This window comes from Filicampus tigris, chromosome 9, assembly GCF_054856515.1.
Source record: "Filicampus tigris isolate MCC_2025a chromosome 9, RoL_Ftig_1.0, whole genome shotgun sequence".
Taxonomy (NCBI): Eukaryota; Metazoa; Chordata; class Actinopteri; order Syngnathiformes; family Syngnathidae; genus Filicampus; species Filicampus tigris.
This window is the reverse complement of record NC_141225.1, coordinates 25944196-25961695: the sequence shown is the minus strand read 5'-3', so window position 1 is coordinate 25961695 and position 17500 is coordinate 25944196. Positions and strand designations below refer to the sequence as shown.

At 57.2% G+C, this 17500-nt stretch overlaps 1 protein-coding gene across 9 annotated transcripts in view; it reads right to left on the bottom strand.

The window, feature by feature from the left end:
* LOC147142830 (dedicator of cytokinesis protein 3-like) overlaps positions 1-17500 on the bottom strand; it is a 26558-nt gene that overhangs the window by 599 nt on the left and 8459 nt on the right. For 4 of the 9 annotated variants that reach the window (XM_086039488.1, XM_086039490.1, XM_086039487.1 and 1 more), the window contains 38 exons: positions 15964-16126; positions 15759-15865; positions 15490-15652; positions 15272-15369; positions 14913-14996; positions 14117-14217; positions 13611-14046; positions 12883-13078; positions 12662-12789; positions 12201-12347; positions 11653-11751; positions 10707-10801; positions 10551-10626; positions 10359-10459; positions 9946-10004; positions 9711-9859; positions 9359-9444; positions 9135-9161; positions 8765-8860; positions 8590-8653; positions 8433-8526; positions 8184-8332; positions 8005-8091; positions 7770-7874; positions 7453-7594; positions 7038-7204; positions 6218-6304; positions 5588-5770; positions 5376-5459; positions 5162-5278; positions 4866-4945; positions 4337-4400; positions 3118-3199; positions 2952-3049; positions 1350-1425; positions 1134-1274; positions 839-924; positions 1-498 (listed from right to left, as the gene is read on the bottom strand). The exon at positions 1-498 is cut by the window's left edge and continues 599 nt beyond it. In XM_086039488.1, coding sequence (XP_085895614.1) covers positions 1-498; positions 839-924; positions 1134-1274; positions 1350-1425; positions 2952-3049; positions 3118-3199; positions 4337-4400; positions 4866-4945; positions 5162-5278; positions 5376-5459; positions 5588-5770; positions 6218-6304; positions 7038-7204; positions 7453-7594; positions 7770-7874; positions 8005-8091; positions 8184-8332; positions 8433-8526; positions 8590-8653; positions 8765-8860; positions 9135-9161; positions 9359-9444; positions 9711-9859; positions 9946-10004; positions 10359-10459; positions 10551-10626; positions 10707-10801; positions 11653-11751; positions 12201-12347; positions 12662-12789; positions 12883-13078; positions 13611-14046; positions 14117-14217; positions 14913-14996; positions 15272-15369; positions 15490-15652; positions 15759-15865; positions 15964-16126 — 4815 coding nt within the window. The remainder of the gene's footprint in view (positions 499-838; positions 925-1133; positions 1275-1349; positions 1426-2951; positions 3050-3117; positions 3200-4336; positions 4401-4865; positions 4946-5161; positions 5279-5375; positions 5460-5587; positions 5771-6217; positions 6305-7037; positions 7205-7452; positions 7595-7769; positions 7875-8004; positions 8092-8183; positions 8333-8432; positions 8527-8589; positions 8654-8764; positions 8861-9134; positions 9162-9358; positions 9445-9710; positions 9860-9945; positions 10005-10358; positions 10460-10550; positions 10627-10706; positions 10802-11652; positions 11752-12200; positions 12348-12661; positions 12790-12882; positions 13079-13610; positions 14047-14116; positions 14218-14912; positions 14997-15271; positions 15370-15489; positions 15653-15758; positions 15866-15963; positions 16127-17500) is intronic. The other 5 variants (XM_086039494.1, XM_086039495.1, XM_086039492.1 and 2 more) reach the window with 5 other exon arrangements.

The window sequence follows — 17500 nt, the reverse complement described above, 5'->3', positions numbered from 1 at the left end:
GGGCCATGACTCATTGCGCGGCTGGGTGCCAGCAAAGGGGGGCCGTGACTCATTGCGCGGCACGTTTGCAGCTGCGGAATGGCTATCCTCGGGGACAACCCCTTGCCTGGGGTAAGGTTTGCACGGTAGGACGTGAGGACTTGGAGGGGGCCTGTCGAGGGGCGAGCACACAGGGATGTAGTGGAGATGTTGGCAGCGTGACGGCGCTCCTTGGCGGTGGACGGCCAACCCTTGAGACTGGTAGGCCAAGGGGCCCGTCGTGCATAGTGGGTCTGAGACCCTGGAGCCAAAGAGCGGGTAAAGCGAGAGAGGGTCCCCCAACCGGTGCCCCCGTTCAGCCTGGCCGCCTGCCGACTCGGGGGTGTCACTTGAGTTACTGTGGCTTGGGATGAAGACCCCCAAGCTGCCGCCGCTGCCGCCGTCTGACAGGGTGGAGTTAGTGCCATCCGGGATGGACACTGGACTGGTGGGCAAGGCAAGGGAGCGCCGCAGGTGAGACTGAAAACAGAGTTGATGACCACCATCATCGCTATTGGTATTTTCACGGAAAAAAATGGGAACACTTCCAATGTCCAATGTGAACACAGTAAGTGAAGATGACAAGGTCAGAGGTTCGGGAATCAGTTGGCATCAGAAACAACAACAACACCCTTTCACATTTCCTATTTTCACATCTGTAAACTTGTTTAGGGGCTCTTTCACGCGTTCAACGTCTTGCTTGGGAAGGCATCTCGGAGGAGGAGGAGGAGGAGGAGGAGGAGGAGGAGGAGGAGGAGGAGGAGGAGGCGAGGGAGGAGGAGGAGGCGAGGGAGGAGGAGGAGGCGAGGGAGGAGAGTACCTTTGTTAGGGAGCGTACAGGGAGAGCAGGAGGGAGGTCACCGAGTTGGTGGTGGAAAGCGTCATAGTGCATCGACAGGTGTGGGCCTATAGGGGGCAACAGCAGAACGTGATGAGGAAGACTAACGATGACGCTGATGATGAGAAAAGTAGGCTGCGGGGTGGGGGGTCAAGCGGGCATAGGTGTCTTCCTTTGTAATTTGCGGTTTGATTAAACTATTTCCCCACCTTGATGGAGCCGCTAAATGTAATGTGGAAAGGAGAACGAGGAGAGGTGCCTTCGCAGTCAGGCGTACCGTGCGCTGGCGCGTTCCGCGGGGGAACGGGAGGTGCCGTGACGCCGCCGCCGCCGCCGCCGCCGCCGATGTGAGCAGACGCAACGGGGACGACTTCCCTGGAAGCGCTGTCCAAACTCCAACTGCTGGGCACGGTCACAACTGCGAAAGCAGATCAACTTAGGGTGGGCGGAGTCTTGAGTGGCCTTGAATTGAGCACGCAAGCGGCCTGCCCACCTTTGTCGGTGAACGACAGGTTGGGCTCACTGCAGGGTTTGCAAGCCGGCCCCATCAGCTGGTGGACAAACACTCTCTGGAAGGAGTTAGAGCGGCACGTTCGGTCATTCGCGACTCGACTGACAGCCGAGCAGGTTTCCATACTTGCTCGTTTGTTTTCGCGCTTCTCCTTGACCGCCGCCCTCGTTTTCATGCCATCTTCATACCGAGGGGGGACAATTTGGGATCGGCACCCACTCCACCGCATCTGCAGCGCTGCCCTGCCCTTGTTACCGACGCGCTGGCACGGGCGATTGTTGCCGATCGCTGAACGGCCATTGGCGAGACGGCGAGTCACCGACTCCAAACAGCGAGTCGCCGACTCCAAACAGCCAGCCAGCCAGCTACGTGGGTCAAACGACTGCTGCCCGGGCTCGGGGCAAGGAGCCCGAGCGGCAGCCGCAAGACTGCCGCGCTCCAGCAGAAGGCGACCTTCCGCACGGGCTCAGAGGATGAACAGCTTACGCCGGAGTATTGTGGCAACGAGTGAAGCTGCCAGAAGTACGATTTGGGCAGTGATGCAAAGAGGGAGTTGAAATGGCGCAGGGGCGGCCACGGTAAAGGCGGAGTTGCTTATTGGGCTGCGGGAAGAACAAGAACATCCCCTTTGACAGCAATTTTGTCGAGGGAGGACTTTGGACAGGACGCGCTGAGCTGGAAGCCACTTGAGGAGCAAAGGTTGGCGTGCAATTAATGTGGGATTGAATTTATTGATGGCCAAATGAACATTTTGGGGGTGCGTGTACTATTCGCCTTGGGCCACGTTGGGACACGAGTCCGTTTTGACGCAGTTGACTTGCCCACGTTCCTTGTTTGCCAATTGTCTCCCGGCCCTCATCGCCGATTCGTGGAGTTTTCACGAGACGTGCCAAATTCCAAAGAGATCCGTTTGGAAAGGCCGTCCAAGGTTTGGAAAGGCCGTCCCAGGTTTGGAAAGGCCGTCCCACGTTTGGAAAGGCCGTCCCTCGTTTGGAAAGGCCGTCCCAGGTTTGGAAAGGCCGTCCCAGGTTTGGAAAGGCCGTCCCAGGTTCGGAAAGGCCGTCCCAGGTTCGGAAAGGCCGTCCCAGGTTCGGAAAGGCCGTCCCACGTTCGGAAAGGCCGTCCCACGTTCGGAAAGGCCGTCCCACGTTCGGAAAGGCCGTCCCACGTTCAAAAAGGGCGTCCCACGTTCGGAAAGGCCGTCCCACCGGTCACGTGAAGGTGACTTGCCCGGCGCCTCCCGACGTGACGTGCGCGCGACTCCTCAAACGGGCTACTTTGGAAGAGCGCGTCTTTTGCTGTGGGTATTGAATGCATCCCTTCAAAGTGATTTCATCCATGCGAATTCTGCGCCCATGACAAGAGCGCACGTTCAGAGCCGGCGCAAGGCGAGGCGGTGTTGATCGGGACGCCCGACGCCGTGCCGCACACCGAGCCAAACGTTGCGCCAAGGGCACAGCCGAGCGCCGTTTGTGACTTGGGCGCACGGGAGAATCTAGTCTGCCACCTTGCCAGTAGTGAGGGTTGACTGGATTCCGTTGTCCAAACTGTACAGGTGCCGCGCGTGCTACGACAAGTGCTGACCTGTCTGTCCTCGCTGGAGTTTTGGTACGCGGCGCTGCTGGGGCGCTCTCGCTGCAGCGGCAACAGCATCAACGTTTCTCTGCCGTTCCTGCTCCCGTCTGCCGCAGAAGACCGCGAGTGGTTCAGTCAGATCGCAAGGTGCTTTTCGGGGCCGCGTCGTCGTTACCTCTGTGCGTTGACACGGCCAGGCTGAAGAAGTGGGAGGGTGCTGAGTGGGTGGAGCTCAGGCTGGAGGAGGAGTGGTTTGCCTGCAGTCAAATATTTGAAATGTCCCATAAAGTCAACGTTGTGGTGCCCGCGATGGACTTGTTCTGCTTGGCTTGCAGCTCCTTCCACTCTATCATTTGGATTTGAAGAGTTCAAATTCAAAAGCGTACAATTTTGGGGACTGAAAATGTTTGGGGGGCTCCTTTTATTTTGGAGTTAGGGTTGACGCTCGCAATTTTCATTTAGGTTCATCTAAATTCGGATTAAGTGGCTTATTTGGATCAAATTGAACTTGGGCAGAACTATCTTGAAAGAGGTATCTGATGTCTGACATTCCATCGCATAAGCAAACGACGTCGCAGAGATAAGAAACAATTTTGCAAACTATGAATGCAACTGAGAATAACCAGAAGTGGGCAACCTCAGTCGGTCCGTCACTAAGCTGCCGTCAGTATTTCCGCTCGACCCGCGACAGCCAAGCTGCGTCGAGGACATCACTTCCACGCCGCGCGCGGGCGCCGCACGAGCAGACACGCGGCCAAACAAAACAAAATGGGGCACGCGTCATTGCGTCTGTGGGACCCGAATGAATCCAACACGGATTTAACTGAGGTATACAGGCACAAATGAGACGATGCACTTGGCTAGTTTAGCGCCAGCTAATGCTAACATCGGCGCACATCCTTGCGCGGCAGGAATTCAATTGGCCAATAAACGATGAACGCGACACGTGAAATGGCAGGGCCGCTCAACTGGATGCACAGTGGAAAAGGCGGCCAAAAAAAAAACCCTCCAAACGCCGACACCGTCGGCGGGTCGTAGATCTCGTCACGGCGCCCCGCCACTGAACAACCTGCTCGTCGAGCGGGACTCTCACTCTCACTCACAAACTCACTCACTCACTCTCTCTCTCTCTCTCTCGCTCAAGAACTCCATCAAATCTCACAACGCATCTGCGCTTATCTGGAGAATGGCCATTTCAGCCCAAACTGTAGGAAATTCGCCGATCGGTGGACTTTGGATGTTTTCATCCCTGCATAGTAGGTGGAAAACCATTATCCGTTTGATTTCATACGGTACGGGATCTGATGTTGGAGTCACGAGACACACTTCCATTGCCAGCACTTTCATTCAGACTACACCTTTTGATATTGCTTCTCCGAATTTCCTTTGCTAACCTGAACGCCGTAGAAGTCTTCGCCGTCGGCCAGGATGAGCACGTTTCCAACATTCCGCGCCTCGCTGGAGACGTGATGAGAGAGGGGGAGCCGAGTCGGGAGAAGTGGGAAGAAGACCGAGGCCGGGACGATTCCCACGGCAGCGGGAGGGGACACAGAGAGAAAAGAAAAGAAGCAGTCAAGGAAATACCCAACAAGAGTTGATGAGCAGCAGAGAGGGGACGGGATATGGAGGCGGCACCATTTGGCCTGAGGAGGAATTACGGGAAAAAGGCTGCCCCGTCCGCTTGGAGCCTTTTTGGCAAAGGCAAGAGAGCTGTGGCAAACGGAGGGATTGCGAGCGTTGCCGGGCAGGGACACAACTCCGCGACCACCCTGCAAGCCTTTCTGCCTTGAATAAGACTGAGCCCAAAGAACCGAGACAAGATGAGGGCTCGCTTGCGCGCAAAGGGCTCCAATCGGGCGCCAGCAGCCAATGTCCGCACGAGAATCTGGTTAAGGCCGGCCGGGACAAAAGCCGCGTCCTGACCTGCGGCGGTGCACGTCGAAGCCCTCGGGACCCGTCATCCCGCCGGCGGCCTGGGCTTGGTCCGAAGCGCGCGGCGGAGCCTGCGGCGTGAGCACATCACAAAAATGGCAGCAGAGGCGGAAATGGCTCTTTTCACAAGCGTGGCGAGCGAGCGGCCCCCCGCGACCAGCCCGCCGCCTTCCCGTCTGCAGTGGCCCGCTCCCGACATTGGGCTCTTGATCGAAGGCCGCAATCTCGGCGGGCTCGCAGTGATTGCTGGCTCATGTGACGCTCACGTAGCTGTCGCGGGTTCTTACGTGGCAGAGGCTGCTCTTCATCACCTGGAACCGATCCATCAGCTTCTTGTGCAGCGGCCGCATTTCAGGATGCGCCAGCTTGTCGTGCACAGCCAGGCCGGCCGCCAGCACCTGAACCTGAAAGAAAGAAGGAAGGAAGGAAGGAAGGAAGGAAGGAAGGAAGGAAGGGCGCCACCCACAGAGCTTTGAACTCAATTGCACTTTGCCGTCTCACCTGCTCCTGCATCACATTTTTCAGCTGCGCGATCTTGTCACCGTCCTGAGGGTGGCCGCTGATGTAATCCTTGTCAAAGAAAGCCTGGCAGCCACAAACAATGCCGGCCAGAGCGCCGGGCATGTCCGTCGTTTACCCAGTCGCATCAGTGATCGCGCTCGCCGCTCTGCGCCTCTTTGCCATGGAAGGCGTGGCCAAAGGCCCGCACCCACCTCCTGGTATCTGGCGATGCCGCCGTTGACGGCAGCGTCCACCACCCCGTTGAGCGTCATGCTGAGAAGGTTGACGTTGTTGCCGTGCGGCTGCTTGAGCTGGTAGCGGCTGATCAGCGCGCGCAGCTCCTGGTTCTTGTTCTCCACCACGCTGACGGCGTTTTCCAGCGGACTCACCTCCACCTGAAAGGGGTGACGCTTCCATCAACGTAGTCGACCGAGGAAGCGACTTCCAGTCGGTTTTAGGATTAGCCTCCGGCCCCCGCAAGCCCTCCATTTGAACGTGCCGATGCCGACGTTGGTCAGTCGCTCGCTCGCTCGTTCGTTCGTTCGTTCGTTCGTTCGTTCGTTCGTTCGTTCGTTCGTTCGTTCGTCCGTCCGTCCGTCCGTCCGTCCGTCCGTCCGTCCGTCCGTCCGTCCGTCCGTCCGTCCGTCCGTCCGTCCGTCCGTCCGTCCGTCCGTCCGTCCGTCCGTCCGTCCGTCCGTCCGTCCGTCCGTCCGTCCGTCCGTCCGTCCGTCCGTCCGTCCGTCCGTCCGTCCGTCCGTCCGTCCGTCCGTCCGTCCGTCCGTCCGTCCGTCCGTCCGTCCGTCCGTCCGTCCGTTCGTTCGTCCGTTCGTTCGCTCTCTCACCAGCTCTCTCTTCTCCACCTCAAACCAGCGGCAAATTCCCGGCAAAGGATGGGCAAGGATCAGGGTTGTCCTCTCAATCCAAAGACTCTGCAACACAGCAAAGTGGCTGACATAATCAAAATCGCAGTCCAAGGATGGGTTTTGCACGTCACCAAATATCGCAATGTTTTCCCGTGTCCAAGCGACACGGCGCTGAAAATTCCTTGGCCTTCATTCTACCTGGCCGGCAGTGTGTCTGAACGGTAGAAGTTGTCATTGGCGTCCGATGCCCAGGAAATAAGATGATTAAGTAGCAAAATATTGACATTCCCTGGACGGACTTTGACGTTGTTTTACTTTCAAAAGTTGCTCGGCAGCTCATTGGAGAAATCCAAACTGATTTGGGCACTTTGGAAAGAAACTCAAAGACCATTTTAGCTGTACGTCTTTGGGGAATTCGTCAACAGTTGTATTTTGCAAGGAAAAAATTGTGTTGGAGGATCAAAGAAAGCCATGAGAACAGGCAGAATCCAAATCTACTAGAATTGCCCCCCGCCCGCCCGCCCGCCCGCCCGCCCCCCCCAACATGATTTTCTCAAGTAAATACCTGTTTCGAGATTTGTCGAAAATTAGAGTTGTAAAATATGATTCATCGTGGGAAAATGTGGGCAATTAGCTCGGAAATGATCATGGCTTGACAGCACTAGTTTCGACACACTACCGGGTAAGACCGAGGCAAAGGAATTTTCAGCGGCGCGATGCGTCAACGTGCATTTTGCGAAGAACGATACAGGTTGGCCTTTTCACGCGTTTCATGTGAAAATGTAAGCAACTGAATGACCTTGAATTCATTCTCTTGATCTTTGGGTCCCTTATGGAAAGGTCGATCGTGACGGAAATGGCGAACGTTGTTAACCCGGTAAAAACTCTTGATCCGGTCAGGGACTCGGTCCAACTGAAGGACGTCGACAGCTTGGGGAACTGGCGTCACGGCGTAAACCTGGAGGTCTGGGGGCCGCCCGTCAAAGAAAGCGCCCACCATAAGGCATGCAGGGAGGCAGGCGGGCAGGCAGGCGGGCAGGCAGGCGGGCAGGCAGGCAGGAAGGCAGGAAGGCAGGAAGGCAGGAAGGCAGGCAGGCGGGCAGGCGGGCAGGCGGGCAGGCAGGCGGGCAGGCAGGCAGGCAGGCAGGCCGGCGCACGCACACACGCACGCACACACGCACACACGCACACACGCAGACTCCAAAGCAGGATACACTGAGCGTCCGACTGCAGAACGGCTTCATCGGGCCGGTTGGGATGCTGCATGGCGATGGCTTGCGGGAACTCTCCCAGCATCCTTTGCTGAAAGGCCTCGAGCCTTTCGTAGTCGTGGCCGCGGCACACAAACTCTTTGTTCTGGTGGAGACACGTCCAAATGGAGAAGACTTCACGTTTGGGCACCTCGCACCACTCGTCAAGCGGCCGCAGCGCCCGATGTAGCGCCGGCCACAAGCTAATGCCGCATTTGCTTCCGCGGGCGTCTTTGGTCGACGGCAAACATTTGCGCCCCGTGGCAAAAGCTTCAACTGACCCTGAGGAAGAAGGGGAACTTCCTGCCGTAGAATCCCACCCTGAAGAATTTCGGTTCCGGACGCTGTTGCTCCATGATGGAGTCAAAATAGGCCGCCTCCAATTTCTGCCAATCGAAAGCCACGCAGAGGATGAGAGAGAGAGAGAGAGACTTTCTTTCAATTCAACAACACTTTTGCCGTCGTCCAAGTGACGAAACGCGCGCGCGCAAGGTCTCCCGCCTTTCTCGCACTCACCCGAATCCAGCTGAGACTCTGATAGTCGTACAAGGACTCATACTGGAAGGCCAGCTCCCTGCACAGGGGAATGGCAAACTCCCAACACTGCAGGCGCAGGAGCAGCGAGTTGAGCCGAAAGGTAACTTGAGCAACTTCAAGCCGCGCTTTCATTTGTCAACAGAGCGGACGGCCTTTACCTTCCCTTTGCCGAAATAGTGGACCAGCTTGCGGCAGAGCGCCTCCTTGCGCTGCCACTCGGACTGGGCCGGATAACGCAGGAGCTCCGTGGTCGGCCGCTCGTCCCAGTGCAGCAAGTCCCAGTACAGCAAGAGCGTGAAAGCCGCCTCTGGGGGTCAACATGGCCGACATGTAGTCGCATGGGTGTCGGCGTGCGTGTGTGCGCGTGCGTGCGTGCGTGCGTGCGTGCGCGCGAGCGCATGCCGCACCCGTGTAGTTGTCGGCCTGCAGATGCATGTCGCACAGTTTGTGGATATAGCGAATGTACACCTCCTCCTTGTTGAGCTCCGATTTGTAGAAGGTCTGAGCATCAACAATCGTGGTCGGTTGTTCAATCGTCGCTCGACCATCGTTGGTGGCGCTTACCAGGAGATTGACGGCGCAGCCCAACTTCTTGCTCTCCGCCGTCTCGTCTCCTCTCATGCAGTCCCTGAAGACAAGATGGAGCCAGCTCATCACTGGCTTCGTTGCCATTTCACGCCGGATCGTCACCGACGCAAGACGCTTTGACTAACGGCCGGCGTGTGCGCGCGTGCGCCACCTGTAGTCCAGGAGACGTTCCATCAGTCGAGTGACTGAAGTGACGAAAGAGATGCCCGTCTCTCGCCACGTTTCCTGCTCGATCTTCTCCAGCAGACTTGAAGAAGACAAGAAAGCAGGCGATCGGTTTCACTCTTGCTTCTCCTCTTTGGGTCCGTGAAGTGCGCACACGTTTCGGATGCAACAAACATGTCGCTCATACGCGGTCGTCAGTCTTGACTTAGCGGCCCGGTAAAAAGGGATTGAAATGACATCTTTGTATTGCTCTTTTGTCTTGTGAGTGTTTTGGCATTCTCCTGCCGATCACTACAAGCAGGAAGAAGAGGCCGAGAACGGAGGAGATGTTAGTGCAAGTGTTAGTCGCTGCATACCTGGGGTAGGGCCCAAAGAGCTGAGTTCTAATCCCCGCCGCACAAAGCGAATGCGCAGCAGCAGCAGCAGCAGCAGCAGCAGCAGCAGCAGTGCACAAAAAGGAAGGTGAAAAAGAGGAGTTGAAAGACAGACGGACGGACGGACGGACGGACGGACGGACAGACAGACAGACAGACACGCACGCAAAAGCAAGGCTGCTAACGACACACAACTTTGGCTTTACAGCAAACTGAAGAGTTCCCGGTAGTTGTCGTCGCCTTTGCCTTCGGAAACCAAACCGTCCAGCTTGTCGATCAGCTCCGCCTCCACCTTCGTGAAACGACAAGCAACGCGCAAATCAAGTCCACCGGTCGAAGACTGTCGAGACCTCAGCCCCGTTGGCCAGCGGGCATCTGCCGAGCGGGCTTCGGCTCAGGCCCGAGCACGCAAGCCGCGCGTGCGGAGGAAGACGCTACGCGTCTCCTCGCCCGGGAAGCGCGCCACGCCGTCTTGTCGCCAATGTGAAGGAGCGCCACGGCAAGCGTGTCACGTTGTCGTGGGCGGGGAGCAAAGCCCACAGTCCCCGGGTGGCAAACCTGTTTGAAGTTTCCGTTTTTGCGCTGCTCCCAGTCCATCATGTCGCGGAAGATCGGGATCATGATATTTCGCACCTCGGCCTGAGGCACCAAGGTGACGCCCAGGAAGGGGCCGATCATCCCGGGAATGAAATGTCTCTTGCTGTCACCTGGGTGGGGCACACGCAAGACTTTTGCACTCAGCGGCGGTCAACCCAAGCCCTGAGCAACGCTCGGGCGCCGGCCGGCGTCTTACTCAGGTTCTGCCACATGCCGAAGAGTTCGTAGGTCATGCTCACCCTCATGTCTCCATACCTGCAATTACATTTCACGTCAGCGGGTGGCTCATTTCGCATTCGCGCCCGGATGGACGACCGCCGTCATCGAAGAACCACACGTCTGACGGCTTTGCGCGCGAGCAATATCGCGCCGGCGCCGAGCCGCTCGGGTACGGCTTGTCCCGTTGGGGGCAGCGGAGAGCAGGACCGGCCGCTCGCGGACTTCACAAGAGAGACGGAGCAGCCCCGGCCGGGCCGGGCCGGGCCGCCGTTTCCCCGCGCGGCGCGGCATATGGAGGCCGACGACGAGTCCCTTTCACGCCGTTACCTTCGGTGGCCCTCGAGAGGCGAATAAGGGCCACAGAAGCTTTTGACGCAAACAGGTCCTTACTTGTCCAACACCTTCTTCCTTTTGGACGGACTCATGTTTTCCAGCTGCAAACTGGGCTGGTTGATGTATAACACCGCCAGACTGAAGTAGGAGCTCCACACCTGCACTCACAGGCAGGAAATCACCCGAAGAAGCATACGGCGCGCGCCGAGTAAATATGAACAAGAATCCATCACCCGGCGCCGTGACTACCTTGAACTCAAAGTCAGCTCCTACGAAGCTCTTGAGCTGAAAGGGGGCGAGCCGCTGCACGCTGCTCAGGATGACGCTGAAGAGCCAGCACAGAGGCAAAGTCAGTGGCGGCGCCCGACGGAGTTGGTGGGTGGGCCGCGCCTACCGCCGCCCTACCGGCTGGTCAGGAGCCTCATCACGTTCCAGTCGCGCGGGAAAATGCTCAGCTTCATCAGGTTTCGGAACACGCACCAAATCTTCATCATGAACTCCTGAGGAGACAAACGCTCTGTGTGGGTCGTCGCGGCCACCCGCAGAGGTTGGACGCAGGCGAGCGGACTCTTCCCGGATGATGATGACCACGTCTCACGCCGAGCCCAAATGGCGTCTCCACTTGGATGTTGCGTGCGCACTTGCCCCGTTTCGGCCCCGCGGGGCGTGTCCCCGGGGGCCGGGCGAGCACGGGGCGAGCACGGGGCGAGCATGGGGCGAGCGCGGGGCGAGCGCGGGGCGAGCGCGGGGCGAGCGCGGGGCGACCGCGGGGCGACCGCGGGACGTCGCGTTTGCCGCCGTCGCCCGGCGCGGTTCTGGAAACGAGCGTCCCGGCGGGTCCTCGGCTTGCCTTGCTTCCCGCCGACCGAGGCCATCTTTGGTCGGGGAGATGTCGAGACGTCCATCTGGGCAGACGGCAGGCCGTGCCTCACGCCTCCTCCTCTCTTCCCGGACGGCTTTCCCCAACCGCCCGTCGGCAGGCGGGACGCTCGTTTCGCCGGGCGAGCCGGGCGACGGCAGCCCGCCCGGAAGGCGGCCGACGGTGGGCCGCCTTCCGGGCGGCGCGTCGATCCGGCGACTCCACTCCTCCGATTTAGAACTCAACAAGCCTTTTGGATCAAAGGGGGAAAGCGGTCCATTTGCCGGGCCGTGCATCTTTGCTGCTTTTTCAGAATCGATCAAACAAAGTTGACTCCGAAAAAGACACGTCGACGTGGGCAATCTTCCGCCGGTCTTGGCGACTTGAAAAGCGTGTTTGCGCCTGCGACTACGAGCGCTGTGCTTTTCTCTGGCACGTTTGGATACGATTGTTGAGACTTGTTGCGTGTCTCCACTTGTGGCGCGGACATACCTTGAGTACTTCTTTGCTCTGAAAGTTGTCCATCAGGTGTTGGAAGTGGACGTCAGTCATGTGACGGAGGAGGGACAGGAGGCAGGACACAAACTCTCCCTGGCAAAAGACATTGGAGTCAGGCCGCGGCGGCAAGCGCTCAGCCAAAGAGGAGACGGACAGGAAAGGTGAGCGAGTCCATCGGCCGGCGCGCTAGCTTGGCCTTCATCGCATCGCAAAGAGGAACTTTCAAATTCCAGCAAATGAAGAGCACATGCGCAAGACGGGCGAGGGGGAAATGCATCGGATGGGGCAAAATGTGCCACGTCCTCATTTGAATTGGACGAGGAGAAGAAGAAGAAGAAGAGGAGGAAGAGGAAGAAGAGGAACAACAACAACAACACTCAAATGCCTTGCATTTGAGTTAGAGGAGCTCAAAATGCGGAGCTCACAAGACGACTCCGTTCTTCCGCTACTCGTCTTCCCCGAAGGAAAAGCGAGCGCGGCTGCGTTTGACACATTTTGCCCCGAGCGCTGATGAGAGAACCTTTGGCTCGTTAGTTACTAACTGAGGTCTGGGCGGCGCACTGCGGACAGCCGTGACCTCTTACCGCCTCCTGCGACTGGCTGTCGCTCATGATGGACAGCAAAGTCTGCAGCAGGACGTCCAGCAGAGACTCCACCATCATCTCCACCTCCTCCTGCACCGATGCGTCCTGGGAAAAGAGGAGAGGGAACAAAAACACGGATGCCACTTCACCTTTTGTATTCTCGGCTCAACGGCGGCACGCCGATTCATTCGATCGAAAGGCGTCTCGTGATGCGATCGAACTTGTTCTAAACGTGTGTTCGGCTGAGAAAGTCAGACTTCAATCCGGTTCAAGAAGAATCGTTGATTCCGCTGCCGTAGAATCCGCCGGCGAGGAATCGTGTTCTGATCTTCCTGTCTGTGTGCGTGCGTGCGTGCGTGCGTGCGTGCGTGCGTGCGTGCGTGCGTGCGTGCGTGCGTGCGAGCGTGCGAGCGCGTTACCAACGAGCTGGCCTTGATGATCGAGAAAAGAGAAGTGAGGATTCCAGAACACATGAGCAGCTCTTTCTGATGCCTGAGATGGAGATGAATGTGATGAAGGAGTACAGGAAGTAGGATCCGTCGCGACTCTGAGCAGAAACAGACAAAAGGCGCAGGCGCATTCAGAACGGCAGTTCATGCGGTCCCGTTCACGGGTTTGCAAACGCTCGTCGGGCCTTCACCTGGAAAAGAGAAGAGCCTGCTGTCCACAGTGCGGGCGATGGACTGCAACTTGACGGCGTCCAGGGAATGTCCCGGAATGTGAAGCGTGGACGGCAAACTGGCCAGAGCGCCTCGCACCAATTCTGCCACTTCTTGCACGGAAAACATGTGCAGCAGCTCATCGAAGATGGCCGGAAAAGAGTTCAGCACGGCCACCTGCAAAAGGTCGCGGCCACGCCCACGTTGAGATGGTCACATGCAAAACTTCGAGCTCTTTTGGAACGTCTCGACCCGGCCGAAGCAAACGTTTCACCAGTGCCTAAAAGTCCATCCGTATTGGCTGCGCATCACAGCAGCCTGGCCCGGCATTTCCCTTGTTGTATACCACCGGTCTCGTCCACGCTAATAAATGAACGGCATTTACAAACAACGTTCTGCTCTGGAAACGCCAACCCTAACCTCTGTCGGTCCTGGATCTGTTGTCAGTATATAGAAAGAGGAAAGCCCCCACCCACGGGTGTCAGCCCCGCCCCCCCGACCCCCACCCACGGGTGTCAGCCCCGCCCCCCCGCCCCCCACCCACGGGTGTCAGCCCCCACCCCCCCCCATCAGGAATAACGAGGAGCCGGCGCGACCAAGAGTCGACGACGACTTGTAGGGGATTGAAGGCAGAGGAGGAAGAAGCTCAGCAAAGGTCAGAGCAGCTCTGACTCCAAATGCTTCCGACGATCCGCTTTGGTGTGCCCACCTGAGTGAAGATGAGGGTCTCACAGGTGGGCCGGTCCAGACTGAGAACAAAGCGGATGGACCCAAAGAGTTCCTGGATGCTGCTCCGGAAGGGTTCCTCCTCCATCCCACAGGTGGCGCGAGAGTAAAGACTCCGGGACTGAACGATGAACTTGAAGAGATACTCCAGCGCCTGGCGGTCAGTCAACAACGGACTGTCGTTCACATGTTCATCCACGACGCCCGGCACCCGGTGACTACCTTTACATTTGTTCCCGGACCGCCCGACACCACCGCCAACCACCTCCTTTGCGTTCACATCAGTGTCCAAATGAGCCTTTGCGGAGTCGCGGCGGAGCGAGCGGCCACGTCTTACCCGCATGACGTCCTGGATGTGATCCTGCCGCAGCGCCTCGGCCGAACGCTCCACGGACCACCTGAGACATCGGATCAGCTCCCTGCCGCACAAGTCAAGCGCTTCGAGAACCCGTCGGCGCACACGCGTCGCGCTCAGGCGCCGCCACTCACTTGTAGGCCAAAGCGCCAGCAAAGTGCTTGTGAATGTACGTGTCCATCACGGCTCGGAAATGGAAATATTTGCTGTCCCGCAGCAAATTGATGACGAAAACCTGAAGAGGAATTTAGGAATGAGCATTGCTTTTGGAAAGTTTGCAAAAATTCCCTGAACAATTCATCGATGGTCGTTGGCCAAAGGCTGTTCGCAAAAAGAACCCGATCCTGAGCCTCGGTTATCTTCATCATGTCATCATTTCTTCAGAAGAAACATTTGACTTCCCGTAAGACTTCGAACATATCGATTACGCAGCGGACACCGTTTCTTTTTTTTTTTTTTTTGCGTTCGGCCTGACAGCTGTTTTTAACCATTTTTTAGGTGCAGAATCCAAAACTGATCTCCGTTTTTCTCTCCATGAAGTCAAATGCGCACTCACTCGCCGTCTCACTTGGGACAAACACAAACAAGTTGCCACGGACAGGAGCTGGAGACGAGTCCATTCGTAATCAGCCGCCAAGTCTTACGGCAACGGATCGGTGGAATTTTGCGTCTCTGGAGAAACGTGTTCAAGTGCCAGGGAAAAAACCGGAGCGCAATTTTGGAATCGGCATCAAAATCTAACCCCACAGATGTTGTTCAAAATGGTTCCCCAGTGTTATTGGAAGATGAAGACCACCATTTCTCAAACGGACATCTTGGGTGTGGAAAAGGTGCGGGCGACTCTTGTTAAATTCGAAAGGAACAAGCGTGCATGCAAATACAAATACTATCTGCTGAACGCAAGAAGCACGGCTTTTGTTTTCATCTTACCAGAGACTGAAAGACCAGAGGGCCATATTTGTCGGTGTTGTCATCCAGAATGGAAAACAACGTGTCCAGAATGTCTTGAAGAAACTGAAAAGAGACAACCGGTTTCATGCTACATTTGCATCAACTGAATTCTTAGTACTACATAGAAGCAAGATGGAAAAATATATTTGGGGATGTGTGCGTTGAAGAATGATGATGTCAACAGTTGCCAGCCGACACTTTTACCGGAGCAAAAAAAAAAAACCAAAAACTTTCCAGGACGCGCAAACAGTAGCATCCCGCAACATGAGGAAATCCCACCCGAGTGATAAGTGACCTTCGGAAGGAAGGTCGGAGCAAAGTGGCGCAGATGAGCTCACCTTGACCACTTCCTCTCCGCCGACGTGTCGCAGACGAGCCAGGATGTCGCCCACGCGCTCGGGATGAGCTTTCCACTTGAGCAGAGCCAGCAGGTCCACTAGCAGACGGAGAGACATTGCCCAGATTGCATTGGGCAGGCGGAGCCAGAACGCCTCAAGCGGTTCGCGGCTGCCGTCGCGAGGCCTGGATGCCACGTCAATGGAGAGTTGTCAGATACCGTTCTGGGTGAGTTTGGTGGACGAGAGCTGGGTGGAGATCCAGAAGGTTTCCCTGGCGCTGCGCTGAAAGGCCACGCCGCCAAGTCCCGGGCTGGCGTGCTCTTTGCAGCAGGGCAGGCCCAGGTAGAGGCCGGGCTTGCACAAGGCGCCGTTCTCCTCACACTGCCGGCACACCGCAGATTGCCGCCGGCGACCGGCCCGGTCACCCAAAGGAAGGCGCCGCTGGGGGAAAAAAAAACCCAGACGGAAGCAGGCGAACCGGCGTCACCTTGTAAACGAAGAGTTCGTGGCTCTGATCGGACAGCGTGGTCCCGTCGTCCCTCATCAGCGGCGTGAAGGAAAAGCCAAAGAGTTTCTTGTCCCCTTTGTCCTTGGCTTCATGAAGCAGAGAGAAGACAAGACGACATTGGCGAGGCGGCGCGGGCGGGCGCGGAGCAGCGTGCGAACCCGGCCCGGCGCGGCCTCAACCTCACTGGAGCAATGGCGGAAGTCGAAGCGCAGATGACAGCCTCGGAATCGCTCCACGGGAACCGGGAGCTTGATGGCCTCGCTCCATCGTGGGCTGTTGTTGTGGTAGAGCACCAAGGAGCGATGCTCCGTCACGTTGGGCTCGCCGCAACCCGCGCTCACGCAGTCCTGCGCCGCCGGCCGGGTCCAAACCACAAAGAGCGAGAGCGCGGTTCACGTTCACGTTCACGTTTACGTTTACGTTCACTTTCACTTTCACGTTCACGTTCACGTTCACGTTCACGTTCACGTTCACGTTCACATTCTGCCTTTTCTCCTCCCACCCACGGCCGCAAGTTCCTGCACGGCCGCAAGTTCCTGCACGGCCATGCCGCCCGCCGCCCTTTCGGCCTTTTGTGCTCGAGGCGGCGGGCCCGCGAGGAGTGGAGCAACGAGGCCCGCCCAGATGCTTCTTGCAATAAGCCCCGCCCCTTTCTGGACCAGACCTTACTTCCTCTTTGACTCTCGGCACTCGCTTTCACTTTGAGCGCTTTTGTCGGACAAGCCAAAGGGTCGACGGCTGACTTGGAAATGCCAGTGCGGCGTCTTCCTTGCTCCACTCCTGCCAAGCTGCTGTCAGCCACCTTTTCACCGTGCTCCTTTTCAAGAGTCGTTAACTAGCACAACCGGGATTGGGATCGGACACGCTGATTTTCCTATTCGCGAAGTAGCACTTTTTGGTGCTCGACGATTTCCATTTTTGGGAACATCCAAGCGAGGAAAATATCTCGGTTGCTAGAAATTCTCCTCGGTGGCGTTCCTGCAGAATCAACCGCTCATTTTGTTCAAGGGGAAGTCAACTGAAACAGATTGTTTTTTGTTTTTTTCAAGAATAAGTTCCCAGCAAGTCCGCTGATAGTGTAGTGGTACACACGCCCGAGTTGTGTGCGGGCAGCGTGGGATGGATTCCCGCTCAGTGACAGTGTCTATGCGCGCCCTGCGACTGGCTGGCGACCAGTTCGGGGTGTGGTCTGCCTTCGCCCATCGACGGCTGGGATAGGCTCCGGCAACTCCCCGCGACCCTGTATGGGATAAGCGGTGTGGAAGATGACATGACAAGTTCCCAGCAGGCCCACCAGTTGAAACGAGGCATTGTGATTGATACTGTGTTGATGGAATACAGCAGAATGCAGCCATTTCAAGCCATCTCAGCGGGCGGCCGTTTTGTTGTCGACTGAAAATGACACCACGGTTGCTCAGGTAACCACCAATCACAAGCTCACCTGTTTTCTGAAGCTGAGCCGCGATTGGTCGTTAGATGAGCCCAGAGCAACCGCGGTGTCGTTTTCAGTTGACGGAAGTGACAAAACGGCCGCCACCCGGGATGGCTAAAAACGGCTGCATTTGGATGCTTAACTCCTATTGCACAAAGGCAATACTCATCCGGATGCCTTGTTTCAATTTGTGGGCCCGCGTGGAATATATTCTCGGGAAAAAAAACATGTTTTTGGGTTGACTTCCACTTGAAGAAGCTCATCAGCTAGTTGCTAAGGCGCCCAGGAT